The sequence below is a fragment of the Pantherophis guttatus genome, chromosome 3 (assembly GCF_059756535.1).
Source record: "Pantherophis guttatus breed Tessera chromosome 3, ASM5975653v1, whole genome shotgun sequence".
In the NCBI taxonomy this organism is placed as follows: Eukaryota; Metazoa; Chordata; class Lepidosauria; order Squamata; family Colubridae; genus Pantherophis; species Pantherophis guttatus.
Window position 1 is genome coordinate 186025654 of NC_142065.1, and position 24264 is coordinate 186049917.

The window sequence follows — 24264 nt, forward strand, 5'->3', positions numbered from 1 at the left end:
GGTGTGCATATTGTTGAATAGAGGCCAATATTCAGGTTTATGAAAAGCCTTTTGAACCTTGAACCTTTGTGGGAAACCAAAGCACCAAAGCTCCTTACATCCAAATATTTACTCTTCAAATGCATTCTTCTAGGGCTAGTTTCTATTAAAAAAAATCCCAAGCAATTCGGGTATGTGGAAAGAGTGGGAAGGGAGGGAGAAGAACTGGAGAAAGCAAGAGTCGGAATATAACTAGCAGATGCTGAGAATAAAAACAAGGGAGGGCCTGACTGACTTAGGTCATATCCCCATGGCTACTCTGCTTCCAGTTGCTCTTTGACTTTAGGGACACAAATGCATTCCTTGACTCTGGCTGGTTTGTTTTGACTGCCTCACAGTTTTCCAGCATTCATTAACTTCTTAAACTGCAGCTCACAAGACACTCCACAGGGACTGTTTTTCTACTCAGCTTCTTTGGCTGTTGTGTACTTTGCTTCTGGATGCCAACAAGCACGCTCTAAATAAGGGACTATATGACTGTGAGTAACATCTAGTCAGTGGATGTGCGGTAAGTCTTTTCTTTACCTGTTGGGGTTGATCTGAATTAATTTGAAAGAACCTTCAAATAGCATCTAAAGGGTGATCTCTACACACCTGGGGACATTGGGATGAAGCTAGGAAGAATTAATTCCATGAGAAATGAAGACAGGTGATCAATATTTTGATATCAGCAAGATTAGTATTAATCAACTATGGGTACCAGATACTAAAGAAGACCCACTCCCTAATCTTGCACATTATTCCTCCTAACCTTACATAAAATTGCTGACTGCATTTTTCACCAAAAGGCAGGGATAGGTAAGCTGGTACACTCAAGGTATTCTGGTTTGCAACTCTCACAGTTCCTTGTCACTGGGTACAACACCTGGAGGACATTCAGTCCAAAAAGCTCAGAAGCACCAGGCTGCTTCCTCTCCAATAAGACACATTCATTGGGAAGATGAAACAGTGACTGCTCCATCATCACTACAACAGTTAGAATCTTTCTGACTTCCTAATCCTAGCAAGGTTGAAGCAATTTTCCCTTCTCCCCTGTTTTGACTCAACATTATTGAGATATATGAACTGGGTGGTAGAAATGAACCAGGAGTTAACAAGTAGGGGAGGGGAAATAACTAGTAAGTACAATCAAACCCCTTCTTGTCATAAGGATGGAGTTATGGAATGGGATGAAGAAAACTGGGCAAATAATCTTTGATGTGAAATGCTTTAGTGGCATCATGAATAAGAATATAGGTTCATATGCTAGTCATTCTGATTTGCCACCTCAGTGCTTTGTCAGCTATTCTCCTGCTGCTCAAATAAATAGTCCTGGGAAATGGTGCCAAGGGACTAAATGGAAAGGATATGCCCACAATGGCCCAAATTTGCCAATAGTGCTGGATAGATCCCAGCCACTGACCATATAATCAACCATATTATTGTCAGAACATCCCACGTCATATTGACAGCCAAAAGAAGAAGGAATCAGCTAAAATGGATCAGCTAAAGTTAAATGTAAGTTGCTTCCACTGTTAACTGGAGCTGAAATAGAATCATTATAAGGACATAGTGGGGTACCTTTGCACCATAGTTAGGAGCATGGGAAGAAAAACCCTAATAATTCTACAAAAATGCTGTTTCAGACCCTGGCTGTATAAATGGAACACAACCATAACATCCAAGGAATCACACTAACCAACAAATCCTCTGTGCCTTTTTATACATTCAGTATTAATAAATCTAAATACCTTCATTACCCAAACTACATAACATCATCAAGGCTAGTCAGAACTTTTTCTAACTGTTTCTCTAAAATTCAACTTTCATTTCCATAGAGTATTACATGGAAAACCATTACCTGCACAATTTTTAAATCAGAACATCTAGATACTTTTTCCAAGACTTCATTTCTGTTTTATCAAAAGCTAATCTGTGATATATTTCTTGTCTACTGGGTTTTACTGTTGATTGTCAATCCTATTCACCACTTCAGTACCTTAATTGTCAATTCTAAGGTGGTTGTTTTACCTATTGATTTTAAAAAGAATTAACATTCCACTATATTCTGTTTTTGTTTAGAATAAACCACACATTTGTGTCCAGTTCTGGTAAACATATTTAAGAAAGATTCAAAGAAAAACAATGAAGATAATGAATCTACCGGAAACTAAATTTTACAAGGAGCAATGAAGAAATTAGATGTTTAACCCTGAGAAAAGAGGCAGGATATGATATCATTTTTGAAATATCTAAACAAAGAAGATTAATAGTTGGTCTTTATAACAGAGTTCAAGACAGAGTTAATAGACTGTTATGGGGGGGGGGGAATCCTAAAAATAAGTACAGTTGAACAGAGTAGTAAAATCAAATACTGGGTACATAACAGTTTTCAGCAGTTTTCATAACAGCTATAATATGTAGAGATCACAAACCAGATGTCTATCACAGCATCAAGCTGTAAAGTTGCCAGCAAACTGTTGAACCCACCTTAGGATGAACTTTTGTTTTTCTCTTTGGATTCAGAAAGTTAGACATTCAGGTAGACTCTTTGAAGTATATGAAGATTGCTTTAGACAGGTACGCTTCCCTGAAATTACCACAGAAATGAAGAAGGCAAACAGAACCTTTACTCATTGCCAATTCCACTTCTATTTTAAACGGGTTTATCTATGTAAATACATAGCTGACAATTCTTTGAGTTAATAATGCTGTAAATTACATCTTTGTGGATTCCTACTGAAATCAACAGAAATATTCCAATCAGAATGTTATACATTCATTGTAATATCTTCCCCTGTGATCCCTGACTTATTATGTCATGAGATTGGTTTATTGTTGATCTTTTCTTCTGGCTTGGCTGATTTTTGACTCTGAATTAGTGACTCATGATTGAATTCCTTTCTGCTCATACTTCCATCTAGCCTTAATTTTACTCCTTCCTCATAAAACAAGTTGGTTTATGTTTACACCCTCCTTAACATTTATTTTCAAACCTGGGTAAATTGGATAAAAAAATTGGATAAAAGTGATTTTTCTTTGGGTAATGATACATGAATCCATCAGCCAATCACAACAGGGATATTTAAATAAGGGTTTTCTGATAAGTGGTTAAAAGGACTTTCTGATAAGTAGTTTAGGGGTATGAAGGAGAAGGTTTAGGAAGCACTGTTGTATAAAATATTTAAAATCACCCATTTTACACTGAAATCAAAGGAACAACTAAAAATCCTATGAATGTGGAGCTGATCCCTGACCACATAAAGCAAAGTCTCTCTTAAAATGAGCTCACATCCTGTTGAATTCTTTTATTTTTAGCAAGTACAGTACATTTGTGAGATATTCTGAACACAACAAGAGTCTGGTAGCCCCATTTCAGCATTTTTTTCACGACCTTATGACTTTTAATGAAATTTAGTAGTCTGAAAAGGGGCTACTAGACTCCTTTTGTTGTGTTCTACATTCCTAGGATTCTTTTTATGGCTACCATAGACTGACACAGTTCTCCTGCAATATCTACAGAAACTAAAGCTTGGCTGTAACATCAACAGTTACGGCTCATTAGTACATTTGAGCTGTTTAGTGGAAGAGAGTTTATTTTATTGGTTGTTGTTGCAGCGGCTCATTGTGGATTTCCTGCTCAAATAGCAGCACAGAGAAGGGGGAAGAGAAAAAGCGAAGAGGCTATTCATATTCATATCAGTTTCCACTCTGCATCAGGCAGCTGTTTTGCTCTGTTGCTTACTTAGAGTGAGATCATCATTCCGTTTCTGAAGTTACAGCAGCTTTCCCTCTAAAGTAAGGAAGATATCGTTCATGGGTGAGCCTCAGTATTACTCCTTTTTACCCTTACTGACTAATTTCAGGTAGGAATGACTTTTCCTTTTGATATTTTCAGTTGTTAGAAAGGGGCCATCGAGAGGGTAAAGCAAAGGGCGAGGATCTTGTTGTTCAGATTACACTTAAAAAAATGTTCATTGGGAAATATACTGTCTTAACTAGCCCTTTCCAGATACTTGGGACTACAGCTTCCATCCGACCCCATCAGTATGTGTTGTAGTCCTATTGATCTGGTAAGTGCCAAGTTAGAGAAAGTGAAACAGGAACTTTTCCAAAATTGTAGATAAGCAGAAACATGGTGTGTGACGCTAGGAAATATTAGGACACTGCATATGAAATTGCATCATCCATTCAAACGCTTCTCTTACTGCTTATTTTTCATCAAACTCAATAGCTATATTGTATACTAAGGTCTGCTATATTTGATCTCATGCATGGTTTGGTATAGCTATTTTTTCTACCCATTAATTATTCACCAACTATAGTAGTAAAGGCATTTCTATTATATGAGACATTATTTAAGAGTGTTTTATTTCATTGGTATACATAGGCATCTCACCTAAGTGAAATGTCAAAAGCAACAAACCCCTAACTGATGACTTACCTCCATTTGTTTCTGAAGATATTACTTTAAGTAGGCAAGAGGTGGTCAACTCAAATGAACTTTGCATAGGTTTCATTGCCAATTCATAACAAACACAACGAGCAAGCTAACAAATATTTATAGATACACCGCTGTGAATTCGAACAAGTGCTTTGTTTTAGATGAAAAACCTTAGGGCAATATATGCTATCTCTTAGGAAAGTTTTCCTAAGATTAAGATTTGTTTTGAAAGTAATATTTTGATGAAAACCATAACAGCCAGGCGGTTTAGTATTGTAAATCTATTTAACTGTCCATGAGCTCATCCAGTACTGTAAAAGTAGATAAACAAATGTTCCTCTGATGTAATTCTCATAGTTTGTTGTCACTGGACATACTGTCCAAGGCTTATAGGAGTTGAACTCCAAAACAAATAGAGATCTACTTCTAGTCTACATACTTTCTTTCTGGTCACCAACAGTAAGCAATATCAACTTCACCAGACCAGGAACTGGGAGTAGAGAAGAGAAAGAAGGCCCTACCCAGAGGAATGAAAGAAGAAAGAGAACCAAAGAGATAAGAGAAGACAGAATTTAAACTGAGTTCTGGCTCAATCGTCAACTGAAGTAGTAACGATAGTGAAAAGTGGAAGATCAAGGTAGAGTCACAAACCTGTGATATACCCTCAATATGAACAAAATTATTATATAATTTTTTTGTGGACTACAGTCACTTTCACATGAAAGGGTACTTTCTTGATTCAACAAAAATCTATATAGATTTTGTTATGAAGAATAGGACCCCATTTATTAATTTCTTATTAATATTATGTATCTTCATCCACAACATAAATCCATTTTTTTTAAAAAATTTGATTTATATGCCGCCCTTCTCCGGAGACTCAGGGCGGCTTACAGTGCGTTAAGCAATAGCCTTCATACTTTTGTATATTTATACAAAGTCAGCTTATTGCCCCCACAAACTGGGTCCTCATTTAACCTACCTTAGAAAGGATGGAAGGCTGAGTCAACCTTGAGCCTTGGAGAGATTCGAACCAGCAGTAAATTGCAGGCAGCTGTGTTAATAACAGGGTGCTTTAAACCACTGTAGTACCAAGGCTCTTTCCCTTGGTCTTACTTTTTTCAATTTTTCCTCTACCACAATTATTTTTTAAAATAATTTCTTTTGCAATTTAGAATCATTCTGCATATTTACTGAAGTAATAATTACAAAATGCAAAGTAATACTAAAGGGAGGTTACACCAAATGATATTGCTAGTTCACATTATAAACTTTTTGTGAATGAAAAAAAGATTGTTATTAGTTTAAGCTTTTAATATTCATTTAGAAAAGATGCTTCACATTTTTGGACAGATCATTCTGCCCCAGTTTATTCCCATCATTTCATCAAGCCACCCATCAAATAAACACATCATCATCACCATCACTAAATAATTTTATTTTCTTACTTTTCTCCTTGCACGCCCCCCCCCCCCCCCCGAAGAATATAATCTAATGGGCTCAAGTATTGTACGTCTGATTTTTACTGTGCTGCTTAATTTTTTTGGGTGTTTGTCAAGAAAAATGAGCAAAGTAATATGCCCTACAAAATAGGGCATACATTTCAATAGACTTTCTTTGGTTGTTTTGGTAATAATAAGGTAATTATTCTGACAAACAATAGCCTGACTTGAAAGAAAGTATCCCACCACATTTTCAATACATTAGATTTTAAAGAATTATCTGAATTTTCTTTGAATCCAAATGTATGGAGGATGGCATGCAAACAAGGAAAACAAGATTGAAAATAGTTTTGTGCAGACTTTCCCCTAATATATACTTTCCCTAAACAAAGAGCAAATCCTATACTCACTCACATTGATGATGTTACCTAGTTGGTTAATGAAATGTCTGCAAGATTCAGTTCAACCCTGAGCTATATATATTCTATACTATTGATTTACTCTAATTGCATTTTTTTAAAAAAATGGTGGATGCAAAATTTGGAATCAGGAGACAAGTGGGGAATAATTAGAATTTTATTAGTTTAAAAATGTGTTATGTTCATGTTCAAATATGAACTGAACAAATTGATCCCCTGTCCCTGCTGACAGTCAACCTGGAATGACTTCTCTATACATAGCTTTAGCTTCATTCTTCCAAGATCTTTAATATCTTGGTTTCTTCATTTTAGCAGAGGAAATCTGTGAAGGTCTATGTTGATTCTTAGCTATTTTTTTTGTCATTAAGGCAAATGTGAACATTCAGGAGTAGAGTTATTTCTGCCAGTAAAACGTAGAGTTAATCTCTGTATGGTGGAGCTTGTTTATTGTAATACACTAATATCAAAATAAATAAAGAAACTACAGTTTCATACTATGGGTTACTTGTGGCAGGCTAGAAATTTTGGCTATCAATTTGACATAATATAGCTGGGCTCACATTTTAAGTCACGTTAGTCACACTTATTTTAATCATGATTTTTCAACAAGCTTCATTGACTTTATTCACAAAAGATGCTAAACCAAATCGCATTGTGGGTTATTATAAGAATCCAATTATAATCTCTTGGGTCAAAGGAAAGCTGGAATGCATAAAGTACGACATGCATGAATTAGAAAATGTCTATGGGCCAGCTATATGGCCTGGCCTAAATCTTCTCCCTTTTAAAATTTTTAAATTTAAATTTAAATACTAATTTTAATTTGTTTAATCATGGGATAGTTTAAAATTTAGCCAAATTGTTTAATCTGTTTTAATCTATTTTAAATTTTGTATTTCTGTGTTTTATTTTTTGGCTGTTCACCGCCCTGAGTCCTTCGGGAGAAGGGCGGTATAGAAATTTAATAAAATAAAAATAAAATAAAATAAATATATTCATGCTCAATATGAAAAAAAAAAGCTGTGATAGCTGAGGTTATTCAGTGTTTTCATTGGCTGAAAGAAGATACTTTATGTTGTGTAATAGGAAGAGAAGTGGAGGAAGTGGAGATTAACTCCAAGGCCATGCTTATTTCGTTTATTTATCCCATTTAGAAACCCCTCCATCTCCCTCACAGAACGACTCTAAATGGTGTACAAATAGACATAAAACATAAAAATTATAAGTACTATAATAAAAACAGTTAATAATATTAGATGGCTACCTCACGTGGCTGAAGCTGGGAAGTTGGAAGACAGATTTGAGGAGATAATTTTTGATGCTCCAGAATCTGATAGGGTTTCCTCAGATGTTATAACAAAAAAACCTCATTTTTTTCTTCTTAGTGTTTTCTTACAAGTGCAGGGTGTTTTTTTTTCCCAGATCAACCAAGTGTTGATCCATTGGAGGCAACAGGAATTGACTGACTGACTGACCTATTACTCAAGCCTGACATTGTGAGCTAAGAAAAAGTGACTTCCAATTGCATTGAGATTCTACCTTTTGTTTGAGAGCTTAAAGTGCCTTCTCTGGCTCATATCTTCTAATTCCCAATCATGTGGGTTGCCTGAAAGACAGTGACTGGTCAAAATTTTCCAGGAACTGTTCTGATCCACTTTAGCAACACTGAAACAAATCAATTATCCCACTAGTAGTATTCTGCATGTAGAAATGCAAGGAATACTATATTAGCCTTCAAAAAATATTGAGTCAAATCTTGGATAGTTCCTTCTATGGTTTTAACAAACAGTGCTCTCAAACGAAAGTTCTCCAAATTAAGTTTCCATGTCTATTATACAAAGTAAAGGTAGTCCTCAACTTTCAACAGTTCATTTTGTGATTGTTCGAAGTTACAACGGCACTGAAAAAAAGTGACTTATGACCATTTTTTACACTTATGACCGTTGTAGCATCCCTATGGTCACATGATTTATATTTGAATGCTTGACAATTGGTTCATATTTATGACGGTTGCAATGTCTTGGGGTCATGTGATCACCTTTTGCGACCTTCTGACAAGCAAAGCCAATGGGGAATCTGGATTTACTTAACAACCATATTATTAAATTAACAACTGCAATGATTCACTTAACAAATGTGGCAAGAAAAGTCGTAAAATGGGACAAAACTCACTTAACAAATTTCTCACTTAGCAACATAAATTCTGGGCTCAATTGTGGTCATAAGTCGAGGACTACCTTTAATAGTTAAACTTTATGTGGTGCCTATCACTGCTTAGGCTTCTAGTAATAATTAATCACACTAATACTATGTACTATGTATTTACTAGTATTTTAAATTTCCAACCAAAGCCATTAAACTTTTGTTTTTACCTAGGAAAGGTCTGGAATCAGTGTTTCAAAGTCTGCTTTTCATGAACCATAAAAACATAACTTTATTATGAAGACTTTTCTGCAAAGACAAATACCTCTTCTAATCATGAATTTTGGACTTAATGTTTTCTTTCTTCTCCTGTCCGCTATCCAAGCAAAGCACTCTTATTTTATAAAACAAGTGCATTGCAGGTGTACCTGCAGTGAGGGGCAGTTATGTGTAGGAAAAACCCTGGATTACCAGAGGTTGTAGCCTTAGACTTGGGTGAAAACGTGATGGGATTCTGTGAAAGACTAAAGAAATAAACAAAGAATTCACTTGAATGCAGCCATTTTTTTAATTACAAGAGTTTTGATTACGGTTCTAGATGATGGTGGTGATTATTATTATCAACTAACATATTTAATGGCTTAAACATATTTGAAAACTCCTGGCCTAGAGACACCAGAAATGAACCTCCATGAAATTAAAGTGTTATAGTATAACTATTCCTTGTTTCCGCATTTTTTTCCCCAGACAAAACATTATCTCCTTCTTATTTCCAGGTAATGATTAACTGAAGATGACGGGTCCCTGGACATCATGTTGCAATAAAAAACATAAATCCAAGAATGAATTACAGGAGTTGGACTCAGTGGCAGAGAACAAGAAGGAAAAAATGCAAATGAAACAAGAAATCACCTTGCTTAACGGCATTTGTTTAATTGTAGGGAACATGATTGGATCAGGAATATTTGTATCACCCAAGGGTGTGCTGATGTACAGCGGCTCGTATGGACTTGCGCTTCTCCTCTGGGCCCTTGGTGGGGTCTTCTCTTTGTTTGGAGCATTATGTTATGCTGAACTGGGGACATCCATACTTAAATCAGGAGCAAGCTATGCCTACATTCTAGAAGCTTTTGGAGGATTTATAGCATTTATCAGACTATGGTCTTCCTTGTTGATCATTGAACCTACCACTCAGGCAGTCATAGCGATTACTTTTGCTAATTATATTGTGCAGCCAATATTTCCATTTTGTGAGCCACCCTATGGAGCAGTTAGGTTGATTGCAGCGGCCTGCATCTGTAAGTAAAATTTTACTTGGTCCTTGCAATTATTTGTTATATAGTGCAGTTTTAGAATGTAATACGTTTTATTGATTTTCAGAACAACAGTGAGCCAAATAAATTCCAGAATCTGCCATTTTATCAGAAGAACTTTCTAAATTCTTATTAGCTTAGTAGACTTGATTTGAAAATGAAAGCTGTTAAATATGAAAGGTTTTTGTATAGTTTCCTGTTAACTACCAGAGAGGGAAGAGTCTGTATGCAGGGGATTTTAGATTTTGGTTTTAATTGGGAATGTCCCAGTGGTGGGTTTCAAATTTTTTTACTACCGGTTCTGTGGCCGTGGCTTGGAGGGTGTGGCATGGTTTGGTGGGCGTGGCTTGGTGGGCATGGCAGGGGAAGGATACTGTAAAATCTCCATTCCCTCCCCAATCCAGGGGAAGGATACTGCAAAATTCCCATTTCCTCCCGATCAGCTGGGACTTGGGAGGCAGAGAATAGATGGGGTGGGGCCAGTCAGAAGTTTTACTAGCAGTTCTCCGAACTACTCAAAATTTCCGCTACTGGTTCTCCAGAACTGGTCAGAACCTGCTGAAACCCACCTCTGGAATGTCCTCTTTAGATCTTGATTATTGATTTCATATGTGATAAAACCAAACAGAACAGAAAACTGGAATTCAAAGGCATTGGCTAATCTAGTAAGTCATCAATTACATTATTATTTAGAGTGGGCAAGATCCAAAATACATAGGCCAACTATATAGCTCCATGTGTGAGAGTTAAATATGCTGCCCTGGAATGTGAACCAATATTTCATGTTAGAAATTATCAAGTAGTATCATATTGGACTAACTGTATCTAAAAATAATTTGAGCCTACCCCTTTTGTCCTTAAACCCAACATTATAACCTTGCACATGCGATCTAGATCAGGGGCCTCCAACCTTGGCAACTTTACGACTTGTGACTTCAAGTCCCAGAATTCTGGGAGTTGAAGTCCACAAGTCGTAAAGTTGTCAAGGTTGGAGACCCCTGGTCTAGATGATGGCAATCTGGTGGCTTCCAGCTATTTTGAGCAGTAAATTCACAATTCATTATTATTGGTCTTGCATCTAAAAATGGTCATATTTTTATATTATTATATATATATATATAGCACATAACTGAAACTGAACTTCTTTTCACCATCTCAATACCCTTGTAATAACATTTGCATTTCTGCTCTTTAAAAATGGGAAACTGAAACGAAACAGAAAGGTTTGCCAAGCCCATATAAGTTAAATATCTGAGGAAGGAATTCAAACAATTGTGCAATCATGCCAACATTTACTGAAAATCATAGCACTGTGTGATTTATTTCTCTGAAAGTATGTGCAGTATTGTAACAAATCCTCACAATTTCTCTTAATCAGCCCGATGGCGAAATAAGAGGAGGTTTAGGATGGCATTTCTTCATGGTTTACTCATGTGATCTGACTGACAAATTCTTTCCATCCTAAAACTGGCAAATCTGGTTAAACTTACTTGGAAATTATACCATTATCCATCAAATATAAATCATATTTTCTTTAAAGAATAGCTTATGTTGTTCCAGTTGTTTTGGTTTCTGCCTCCAACTGAAGGAATATGGAGGAAAGATATGTACTCATTTATTTATATCCTGCTTGCAGATTTGTTTTTGGTCTGCATTGGGCGCTCACCTTTACAACTAGTCCTTCTTTAGCAACTGCCTCTTTAAGTGACTTAAGTGACTGTTCACAGTTTATGACCAATCCCTGCACTTACAAAGGTCTATAAAGCAAAAAAAAAACAAAAAACGCTGAAATATGGTCATAGGCACAATTGTAATTTTATTTAGGAACAGCTCCTCTTAACAACCAAGTTACTGATCCCAAATATGGTCACTAAATAAGGCCTACCTGTAGTTCTATAATACATGCACCTACATTTTCGAAAAACAAAACAGCCAGGCTGTTCAAAAGAGATATTTCAAATAGCTTTTGTATTCTAATTAAATTCTAACAAATTTGTTAGAATTTTGTATTCTAACAAAGTTTATTATGTTTGTTTCCTGTTTTTTTTGTAAGGCTCCCTGACTTTTATTAATTGTGTCAATGTGAAGTGGGGAACCCGAGTACAGGACATTTTCACATATGCAAAAGTGATGGCTCTTATCATGGTCATAGCTGTGGGCCTTTATAAAGTTAGTCAAGGTAAGAATGAACTTATTGTTATAAATATGGCAAAGTAAATAGTAGATAGAGGCAAACATTGATTTTAAATCAGATTTTACTTTTTGGCTCTATGGTATGAGTGTGTGTGTGAGAGGGTGTGAGTATGTGTGTGTAAGAGTGTGTGTGTGTATTTGACATTATCTATTCAGTGGTGAAATCTAAAATTTGTTACTACCGATTCTGTGGGTATGACTTGGTGGGAGGGGGTAATGTGACTGGGTGGGCGTGGCCAATTTTTTTTTTATTATTTTTAAAACCATTTTTTCTACAACCTCTTCAGTGAAGAGGTTGTAAAAAATGCTTTCAAAAGGCTCTGATGATCCCAGCTGAGTTGCCTGATCATCAGAGGCTTTTTTAAAAAGCTTCTTGCCTGATCATCAGAGGCTTTTTTTTTATTTTTAAAAGCATTTTTTTCCACCGAAGAGGTTGTAGAAAAAATGCTTTTAAAAGTAAAAAAAAAAGCCTCTGATGATTGTGAGGCTCAGCTGGGCATGGGGGGGCAGGGATTTTTGCTACCAGCTCTCCGAACCACCCGCCTCCATCGCTACCGGATCAGGCGATCCGGTCTGAACCGGGAGCATTTCACCCCTGGATCTATTCCTGTTATGCAGGAAAAAAAATATTTTGATCCATCTGCAGTAATTTCTAAGGTCATGAACCTCTGAGCACTTTGTTTCCATACAACTCTTGTTTTCCAATATATACAATTTTCTGAATAACTTCATATTGGACATGCAGATCAGATAATGTAATAAATTATATTATGTAATTATTCCTATGGCTGTAGACCAGGAAACACCAAAATAATTCAGTTTTTAAGACTGGATAAGACAACCTTTATCAGCATCCAATCCTTCTTGAAATCCATTTTTTGAATTGTGTCAAAATCTTAGTCATCATTATTTCCAAAAGCACCTTTAACCATGTACTGCCAGCAGATAATTACTAGAGCAGGTAACTACTGAGCAATCCAAGTTTTTGCAAGTTTTTATTTTATATTTTATAACAGGGAGCTGCTCTGAGTTCATTTTTCTTTTTAAATATAATGAGGGCAAAGTAACTCCACTAAAGAAAATTCTTGGAAGGACGTGTCATCGTATAGGACTTGCTTTCAAGTGGTGTATCTTTGCTCACATAACTAAATAACAATCTTTTGTCACTTTTCTCCTCTGATGCCAGAAAGCTGGTATGAACAGACTTCCTTCCCAGAAGGATAAAAAGAATTTACAAGCAATATAACCAACTACAAATTAAGTTATGGAAAGGGAAAATGTTACCATGATTTTTGTGCAGTGAATATTTCAGTTCTGCTCCGTTTTTACCTGAATATGTATAAAGTGCCTATATGCCTACATTTAAACAAAACCTGAAACTTCTGATGTTTCCACAGGAAAAACTGACAACCTCAAGGAACCATTTGAAGGTTCCACAACAAATGCAGGATTTGTTGCACTTGCTCTTTATTCTGCCCTCTTTTCCTACTCTGGATGGGATACATTGAATTTTGTCACTGAAGAAATGAAAAACCCAGAAAGGTATATGTTTGTTCTGGATAAATATAGCTCCTCCTCCTCTTTTTGCATCTGACATGATTTTTTACATGTACATATATGTAAGGTCAGTAATATAGCAAGATACTTTTCTATACAAACCGCTGTATTAATATTTGCTTTATTCCTTTGGATTTATCCTTAATTCAGGTGCATTTAACGTATTCTGCTGTTTGTTTGTTTGTTTGTTTTTCTTTCTTCAGAAACCTTCCACTTTCCATTGCAATATCAATGCCTATAGTGACTATTATTTACTTGCTGACCAATGTGGCCTACTATGTCGTGTTGGACATGACTGCTCTCTTAGCAAGTGATGCCGTGGCCGTGGTATGTGCATTATAAATTGTTGGGTGCATCTGATGGGCAGCCTTCTCCAATCTCAGGAAATCTACAGGTATTGAATTGCAACTCCAAGAATTTCAATGCATCTGGAGAACGGCAGGTTGAAGAAGGCTGACCTGAGTAATAAACACATTATTATTACCATGCAGTCCAAACACAGTGCTTCTTTCATCAAAATAACAAAAAACAGTGCTGTGATATTGTACCACATTTATTTATTTAGCGTATGGTTGGTCACACACATTATTAAAACACTTCATTTTTACAGGTTAAAAACAATTAAAACAATAAAAAAGCAGTAAGAAAACCTAAAAGGAAAACAGAAATAACATTTCACAGTTTAATGTCGAGTTTGGAGATCCAGTCAGTAGCTGCCGTTGTTATGCAGAGGAAATCCCACATGTGTTGTACCACAACACCATCCCTTTGGGACCTGTGTATGATGTCATGAGGCACATACAAAAGCACAGGATGAAATGGCACAGCATTGTTTTCATCAGACTCATATGTTTTACAGGTGCTTCTGAACCAAACTTCTCATGTGTTCAAATTCCCTTGTAGAATTTCCTACTGCTATGGGAAATCTATGTTGGGTAGGGACAGCAGGTGACTAAACCAATTACACTCTTTGCTGATTATAAATTTTAGTAATCTAAATAGAAATATATATTAGAAATATATATTAGATTTAGTATCAGCTCATTTTCTTAGATGCTTTGTCACAATTAGCAATATTTGCAGAAGAAAACTTCAAGCTCCGGAAAAGCCAGGTAATTTAGTAATTTTTCAGTATCAGTAGAACAAGATGACTGAATTTTTTTTGGCCCATTGGAGATAGGAGAGGTATTGCAATTGTTTAAGGGTGCAAATGCAAGCAAAAATCACCTGGTAAACAAACCATTATTTTCATGTAAACTGAACATTCCCCTCCCCCATGGTCTGAAATATTACAAGCAAAATGCAATCATTTTGCTAATGAATTTTAGGTCTTGCTGGATGCTCAGAGCTGCATACAATTCATTGGTTGCCTGTTTTTTTAAAGATTTATGAGATGGCAATTTATGGATATAGCAATGCCTTCTTGTTTTCAAGTGATGGAATTTATTATGAGTATAATTCTGAACTAAAAGATAATAAATATGGAAATGAGATATATTTGCATATATTTTGCAATCTTTGAAGCTTGAGAGCTTAGAAACAAAATTAGACATTTTTATCAGTGATTAAGGGACAAAAATAGAGATAGACAAATTAGTCAGAACATGTAGAAGAGCAATAGTTAAGAACTAAGGCTCTGGGAATTAGACAGGAAGCTGTTAGAAATTATCACTAAGTAACATTATCACTGCATTGCAAATATAACCTCTTGATTCTGAATTAGCAAGTCTGAGTCTTACTTTTAAAGTGAGTTATTATTCTGAAGGAGCAATCCATGTTTTGGAAGCTATCAAATGATCTTCTTTGGGAATACTTCGACCCTTGGGTCACTTTACTTAGAGCAGTAAGTTCCATAGACCTTAAACAAATGACATAAATAGAAGGAGACACAGGACTCCTTTCCCATGAATTGTTGCTTCTCATCCAACACTCGAATCCAATGTTGATTCAAAAACATCTCTTTCGAATTACAGCATGGTCAATCTGACCTTTGAACACTAAAGTGGAATACTGGTAGAAAGCAGAACAGAAATATCAACTCTATATCAAGAATCATCAGTATGTTGCCAATAGGTTTCCACTAGGTTCCATAAACTTGGTTCATTTTTTCCCCATTTTTATGTACATTATTACAATGATATTAAATAATACATTATCTTATTTACAAAATAATTAAAATTTACAGCTGACCTGTTGCAAAACAAAATTTTAATAGGTATCATTGTCATCCTAAGAATGATTCTGGGTTCCACATGAGACCCATAAGTATACTTATAAAATGAATGGTGTGCTGTATCAAAGTTTGACTATCCAACTGTCCAGGACAACCATAACAACAACAGAAGGATAGGAATCCTCCTCAAGGGCTGGAGGAACTGATAAGCACACTCTCTGGTTTGTGTTTTGTCAATGGATGTTTTATTATTGGTCACAACACACTTGAAAACGACTTTCTATTTAATAGCTTTGACTAGCTGGTAAGAATACCTCATTATCACTCAGGAAAAGCTTTTATTTAAAGTGGTAGAACCAAATTATATTTTCTACAACATACATAATGCACATAAGTACTCAGTATTGTTAATTTTCTCCTTCCTTTGTTTTCACTCACAGTTAAGTTGATTATTGAGAGGTCCTTGGTGCTCTCTGAGCTTGGCTGTTTTCTTGCAGATGTTTCAATACCCAAACTAGGTAAAATCATCAGTGCACTGATTACATTACGTAGTTTAGGTAATGAAACATCTGTAAGAAAACAACCAAGCTCTGAGATCACCAAGGACCACTCATTTCAACTCTGAGCTACAAATATTCTCCTTTGTAAGTTGATTGTTCTTCCCTGTACCATATACAGTATATACATATCTTATGGAACTGTTAGAAACACATCTTTAATCTGGTCACCTCTAGATACAGTTTGGACTACAATTCCCAGCCTATATAAAGAGAAGACATTATTTGCAATGTAGTTGGGAATTCTTGACCATGTAGTTTCAACACTTCAGGAGAGAACCATGTTAGGAAAGTTTTTGTAAAACAAATAAGGGTGAAGGTCATTCAGTTGTGGATGACTCTAGAACAAGGTGCTCATCTCTGTTTCTTGGCCAAGGTAGCCAGTGTTATCCAAAGACATCTTCCGTGTTCATGTGGCCACCATGGCTATATGTCAAAGGTGCATGGAATACTATTACTTTCCCAACGAAGTGGTAGCTATTAATCTACTCACATTTGCATGCTTTCAAACTGCTAGGTGGGCAGGAGCAAATAAGGTAGATGATTATTTCTTTTGCTACCTAGAGGAAATTTGGGACTTTACAAAATTCTTGTATGATTATAAAAAAATCTTCACACATCATGATAATTTTTTTCTGGCTTTATTGTCTTTTATTACTTAATCACTAGAAATCTAGTTGTCCATGTTATATACCTACATTCAAAGGTTCTATCAAGATGTTGGTGTTGTCAGAATTCATTGAGTATAATTTTATGCTAGAACTTACATTTTCATGCAGTCGATTTCCCCGATACAGGGAAACTAGATGAATGAATCTTTTTCTTCTTTGTTTTTCTATTGCAGACATTTGGTAATGAAGCTCTTAGCCACGCTAAATGGATCATCCCTATTGCAGTGGCAATGTCTTGTTATGGAGGATTAAACTCATCAATTATTGCAGCTTCAAGGTATGAGACACTAGGAAATGGGTACTAGTAGGCTGATAAGTCAATAGCCAATTCAACAATAAATGTTTCTGTTTCTGTTGTGCAATGTAATGCTGAGCATAAAGAGCTTTTTAAAAAGAAACTTTTAAAACTTTTTAGGAAAAGAAACTGGGTGGATCTTTTCTTGAATTTTCCTCAGGGGAAAGAGTTTTTCAGCAACCTATGAAGGGTAGGAGGCACCACTAGTCAAAAAGCCCAAGAGGAGGCGAGTTCATATCCTCTTTTGGAATTTAATTGAAATCAACATAGGCTGAAAATTACTGGAGAAATTACTGTGAAAATTAAGCATTTCTTATGTGCTCCGCGGTCTACTGAATAAGTGAAAAAGCACCACAATTTTATTAAATTGTCTGTGGAATGATTGATTGATAAACAAACAAACAAACAAATGGCACAGCATATTCTTATTTAGTAAAATTTATTTTGTTATCACTCTTTTTCTCTTAAGAGACTACTCTTCCTCGTTCCTTTTCCTCAAACCATCAGACATCAATATGGTAGCAAAATTCAATCTCATTTTAGGAAAGGCCTGTTACAAGGATCAGGTGCTATATCTTTGATAATTCCATCATCCCCAACAGCCATACTAGCTGAGACTTGTGGTAGTTGAAGACCAATATATTTGTTGAGGGACACTGGGTTAAGGAGACATAATTTTAAGATACCACAGAAATTTATTATACTATCAGCCCAGAAATTTATGGTAATGTGCGCTTTTAATATCCCCACCATAATGCTTTCTGCTCATTCATTAATTCCTGGAAATGGCTCAAGAAGCAACCATGTATTTTCTTTGAACAAGACAGTAAAAGCTGTTCCTTCTATTAATATAGCTATGAAGCTGAAACTGTTTTTTCTTCCTTCTGGTTCCCTCTAGTGTCCAACTTTTAAAGTTGCTTTGAAATCCTATCTTTAAAAGGATAACAAGAAGGATCCTTATAATTAATTCCAAAATCTTATTTCAACCCAGTGCCCTTTTGAAGGCATCAACCGTTGTTTGAGCAAGTCCTTTGTATCTGACCAGAGAGTGTTGTCTTGCAAATTCTTCACAAGCAGCAACTGTCTGGAGCAATTGTGAGAGGTCTCAAGTCATTCATTTCATTCATTCATTCATTCATTTATTTCGTCAAGCATGTATTAGATAACAGATATAAGTATAAACATAATTATGAATACATGAAATGGATACATATAAAAGGGAACATTAGGACAGGGATGGTAGGCACGCTGATGTGCTTATGCACGCCCCTTAGAGACCTCTTAGGAATCGGGTGAGGTCAACAGTAGACAGTCTAAGGTTAAAATTTTGGGGGTTTGGGGAAGAAACCACAAAGTCAGGTGGTGCATTCCAGGCATTGACCACTCTGTTACTGAAGTCATATTTTCTGCAATCAAGTTTGGCGCGGTTTACCATAAATTTGTATCTATTGTGTGCTTGTGTGTTGTCGTGGTTGAAGCTGAAGTAGTCATTGACAGGTAGGACATTATAGCAGATAATTTTATGTGCTACACTTAGGTCTGACTGAAGATGGCAAAGTTCTAAATTGTCTAATCCCAAAATTTCAAGTCTGGTGGCATAAGGTATTCTGTTGCGAGCAGAGCAGTGGAGGACTCCTCTTGTGAAATATCTCTGGACTCGTTCAATTGTATTAATGTCCGATATGCAGTGCGCAGGGCCGGATTTAGATGAAAAGAGGCCCTAGGCTATTCCACTTATGAGGCCCTTTCACCTATAGTGAAAGTGTAATTTTAATTTTGCTAACAATTTGAATGTAGGCCCCTCTTGATCTTGAGGCCCTAGGCTGAAGCCTAGTTAGCCTATAGGAAAATCCGGCCCTGGCAGTGCGGGTTCCAAACAGATGAGCTGTATTTAAGAATTGGTCTAGCAAAAGTTTTGTATGCCCTGGTTTGCAGTTCAATATTACCGGAGAAGAAGCTACACAAGATCAGGTTAACAACTTTTAATGCTTTTTTGGCAATGTTGTTGCAGTGGACTCTGATACTTAGATCATTTGAGATGAGTACTCCAAGGTCCTTAACAGAGTGAGGATCATCTACAAGGTTGTATCCGCCCAGCTTGTATTTAGTGTTTTGATTTTTATTTTATTTTTTGCCAATATGTAAGACAGAACATTTGTTGGTTGAGGTTTGGAGTTGCCAATTGTTTGATCATTCTGATAGATATTCAAGGTCTTTTTGTAGGGTTTTGTAGGCATTGTCGGTGGTATTGAATAGTTTTATATCATCAGCGAAGAGAACACAGTTGCTTATAATATGATCGTAAAGGTCGTTTACAGGGGTGGGATCTACTTACCTTTACTACCAGTTCACAATGGGATCGCGTGCACTGCATGTCAGCTTCCCAAAGAAGTTCCAATCTATTAGTTTTGATAGTGGCAAATTCATATTTTATTTACACAAAGAATATCTTATCCTGCATTGTGTCTTTGTCTAATTCAGGGAATATGTCTTGCTGGTAATGTATACATAATGTTAACAAACATTTCCATATGATTAATTTCATAATGGAATTACAAAGGGCAGTTTCCTATGGATGGTGTGGAGACTGCATCCATTAGCACTTCACCACAAGGAGCACAGCAGGGGATAAAATGTTGGACTTAATCTATGAAGATCCAGTTCCAAAACTCTAGTCAATAAAAAAAAATTAGGTAACTTTGCACCAATCATTTTTACTCAGTCTAATTCATTAGGCAAAAAATTGTAAAGATGTTCTACTCTGAATTCTCTGAAGAGCAAAATTAAAATTATAAATTATTTTAAATGGGGAGGAGGAGGAGGACGTATCTATGTTATGCTATGATTTACATCAATATTATTGTGAATGTACAGAATTACACACTAATACTTTTTTCCCACTTTTGATAGACTTTTTTATGTTGGCGCTAGAGAAGGACATCTCCCTGATAGCCTGAGCTTAATTCATATAAAATGTTTCACCCCTGTACCTGCTCTTGTTTTTAATGTAAGTAATGATAAAGCATAAGAGAAGAAAGTTTTGCTTATTTTGAAACCTAGATTCATATATTTATTTCATGTGAACTGAGGCAAGCAATTGATTTTCACAAACTGAATATATAGGCATTGTTCAAGCAGTCACAATAGTACCCAGTTCATGTCTGTTTTGAAGGCTGGATTGGATTTAGTGGTCTGTCTTTGAGGTTGTGTAAAAGACCATGTTGCTGATGGTGGCTTTCTCAGGCCACCATCAGCAACAACAAAAATAAAGAAACTTCCCAAATGTAACTATATAGCAGCTGGCTGGGGATTGGGATCACATATTTTCCTTCATTGTCAAGTTCAAGGGCAACTAGCACAACAAGAAGCCTCCAATTGGTGCACTTTATCTGATTAAAGTTGTTAGCAATGGAGAGACTAAATTGGGAAACTGTAAGGCATCAGTTGACACAAATCAGTGATTAAGAATCATTTAGAGCAGGCTGTGAAATTCTGGAAGTTGAAGTCTACACATCTTAAAGTTGTGAACTTGGTTGTTGAAAGTTGGAAACACTGATTTAGAGCATACATTTATTTTCCCCCTCTATCTTTACACTTCATTCTTTCTCTTTTATCTCCTGATAGGGTTTAATGACTTTGGTTTATCTCCTTGTGGAAGATGTTTTTCTCCTGATAAATTACTACTGTTTCAGCTATTGGTTCTTTGTCGGACTATCCATTGCAGGATTAATATATTTAAGGCATATTCAGCCAGATAGACCAAGGCCCATTAAAGTAAGTACATAAGGGAATTAAAGTTTAAAATTGCAACCATTAGTATATAGTTCTAATTTTTATATTAAGTCTCTGTGGAGAATTCCATTTATGAAACCACAGACTTTTTGCTTATAGGACCAAAAAAAAAAAAAAAAACCCAGGCTGCAAAAATGCATACATTCACTGGGTGGCAACAAAGAACTAGCATTTTCTGAATGTTTTAACTGTTAAGTAGTCGTGCCTAGATTTTTGCAGTTCTGATATGTAACCCAATTACGAGTCCTTTAGTTTGAGACGCAAACAAAATATTTCTGATATCTACTTTTTATCTGTTAAACTGGCTTCTGGATTAAAGTGAAGATCAGATTGTTCTTGTTACTGATGTTTCCGAGAATTTCAAACCATGCACTAAGAAATATTCTTTGTCATGGGTACAATTATTTTCTTCTGGGATATGAAACACAATTATAGAAAAGCTTACGTGAAATTGTGAGAGTTGTGGTAATGAGAACATTTTTCAGAAGCACTTTCTTTAACTTGGAATTATCTTTTTTTAATTTTCAGCTCAGTCTCTTCTTTCCCATTGTATATTGCATATGCACAGTTTTCCTTGTTATAGTGCCTCTTTATAGTGATACAATCAATTCTGTTATTGGAATTGGCATTGCACTCTCTGGGATTCCTGCTTACATTTTGGGAGTTTATTTACCAGTAGAAAAGAGACCTCGGTATCTTCACTGGCTTTCTGGTAAGAAACTACATAGTTTATTTACAATTTTGCAAATTTATATCATCCATATGCTATATTAAAGATTTAAACAGATGGATGGAGTAATCTTAACATGGATAAAATCACAAGCTATTAACTTATATTTATTTTAACTCTTATCCATCTAATGATAGTGGTATCTCTTTTAGAGAGCAAAATAGTCAGAATGGTAACCTCAACCATGCAGTTGAAGTCCACATGCTTTGACTATCTATCACAATAGCTTTATGTCTATGGAGATTCTCAATCATCCAGATCATGGTTCTCCCAAAAGTGCTTTTCAAAAGGCAACTGAGCTTCTTACCTTGAAAATATTTTGCTTCTCATCCAAGAATTTTCTTCAGTTTGGGACACAATAGCTTTATGTTTTGACATCTCCAGCCAGACACCCCTGCATGTGGTAGTCAACCTCCAAGGTCCTAGAACCACATACATCCTTCCACACAAAACCTTGTATATAGTTCCTCAGAATAGTTCCATTAAATTATAACTTTTAATGAGACAGAAGAAAAAAAAGAAAGAAAGCTGGGAATAATTTTTTCAACTATATTTGGTTAATTTAACTGTAGCTAAAGTTTAATGTAAATTAGATTGAATAAAATTAAATTTTGGTCTTCATCTTTTGACTTCACCTTGCCCTGTTGTTGTTTTTTTAAATAATGCAATCCTCCTCATTCTATCTCTCCCTTAACTTCCAAAAAATTTTGTATCCCTATCTCATATCAAATGTCAGTAACCAATTTGTTATAAAAAGCAGGTTGCCATGTTAAATGAAGACTTTTACATCATAAGAAATTCCGGTAATGCTGATGTAATTATCATTTTTATAATATGGTGACTTTATTTTTTATCTTGCAGCTACCACTACACAGTGTGTTCAGAAGTTATTCTGTTGCTGTCTGACAGACATGGACCTTGAAACAAAGACAGTGGAAATCAAAGCAAAGTAGACTATTTTGGACAATCACTACATTTACACATCCAAACAGCTGGAAATACTCCTTTGTGCTGTAGAACAAACCAAGAAATGTATGACTGTACTGTGCAACATTTTGCTGTATTTTTTCCCCAGACTATTTTACTTTATCCACCTTTTCTTTGTTATCAATTTAAGGGATTTCTTCATATTCCCATATAATATATATAATATGGATTGATATTTTTTAAAATAAGCAGTCCATTGTATCAAAGCAAAAACTAAGGATTTAGAGTTTCCTAGAAAAATGACATAAATACCAACCAAATAGGAAGGAAAAATTTAAATAATGGCAGGAAGACAAACTAAAGATATCAAATTTCAGGTTCATCCTTGAAAATTCTAAAGCATTCTCTTTTACCGATGGAAGATGTCCAATTTATTTGGTGGATTAATATAATTAGTCTGTATCAGTGGAGTTCATCTTGTGTCACTGAGTCAAATCCATGAAGGGTATCAGTGGAGACACTATATGTCTTTGTACTGGTGCCTAATGTTTAGGCTCAATATTGAAACATGAAATGTTACTGTCACTGTTATACCACAGTGTGCCATTTCTCCTGGCAGATTAATGTATTATGGGGGGAAATATAATTAGTAAAGAACCTTGCTGTTAGCAGCATCTTCAGAAGAGGAATGAGAGCTGTTGACGTATCAGGAGTTCTATTAGTGATTCTGTAAATAACAGTTATGACACCAGTACCAGGCTGTCAGTGAAAACTATGTATGCCACACTATCATATTTTCTTCTAAATCTTCAATGTCTGTAATATTGTAAAATACTGTATGCATCAATCAACATTTTTATTTTCATTGTCCAAATGTTTTATATATTTTTTTAAAATGCATGCTGTATTAATAGATGACTGTCAAACTTACTTCAGTTTTGAATAAACCTGAGTTTTAAATAACTGTTTTGTGTGTCACTGTATACATAAGTGAAGAATCATAATTCTCAGAATTTATGAGTGTATAAAACTTTTTCTGGAACAGAACTAAAATGAATTTAATCCCAAAGATTCCCTATAAAATTCTGCATCTGAAATTCATACAGGGATGTTTGTTCAGCATATGCTAATTTATAAAATATCACATTCTGCTGGACTTAAAATATGCTTTAGTCTTATTTCCTCTAGACAACTAAAATTAAACTTTTTAGATAAACTCATGGAAAATGGTACTGTGATACAGTATTTGTACACCAATTTGTAAAGTGCTATACTTTAATGCAAAATATTTTTCTGGAGAATAAAGAATCTGTGGAGTCTTAGAAAAATATTCAATCCATCTAGATATTTCTTCCTATTAATCTCACAACTTGAAAGGATGTTACTAACAGTGATTAGACAGAGATGAACAACGGTAGGTAATGCTAATACAATCTTTTTGTTCAACCAAACTTAAAAGCATTCATTTTCACCCTTGAAAATATATTTCTGACATTCCTCTTTTCCTCTCTTTTTCTGATCTATTCTTTTCTCTCCTATGGATTAGTACTTCTTTTTCAAATAGGTAAGATGTGCAGCCATTCTTATTGCA

The 24264-nt window shown here is 35.5% G+C and overlaps 1 protein-coding gene across 8 annotated transcripts; it reads left to right on the forward strand.

Annotated features, from left to right (window-relative positions):
• The first annotated feature begins 463 nt into the window (after positions 1-463).
• Positions 464-23636, forward strand: LOC117668485 (Y+L amino acid transporter 2-like). Of its 8 annotated transcripts, XM_034422395.3 has the most exons (12): positions 3745-3884; positions 4923-5099; positions 7746-7819; positions 9242-9763; positions 11832-11957; positions 13369-13513; positions 13732-13855; positions 17103-17206; positions 20135-20231; positions 20849-20998; positions 21545-21728; positions 22608-23636. In XM_034422395.3, exons 4-12 carry the CDS (start codon positions 9259-9261, stop codon positions 22697-22699), a joined length of 1527 nt encoding a protein of 508 aa, XP_034278286.1. In that variant the 5' UTR covers positions 3745-3884; positions 4923-5099; positions 7746-7819; positions 9242-9258; the 3' UTR covers positions 22700-23636. The 8 variants fall into 8 exon arrangements, with proteins under 8 accessions (XP_034278289.1, XP_034278293.1, XP_034278290.1 ...); XM_034422396.3 differs by lacking the exon at positions 7746-7819 and having other exon boundaries at positions 3668-3816; XM_034422394.3 differs by lacking the exon at positions 7746-7819 and having other exon boundaries at positions 3702-3838.
• The last annotated feature ends 628 nt before the right edge of the window (positions 23637-24264 follow it).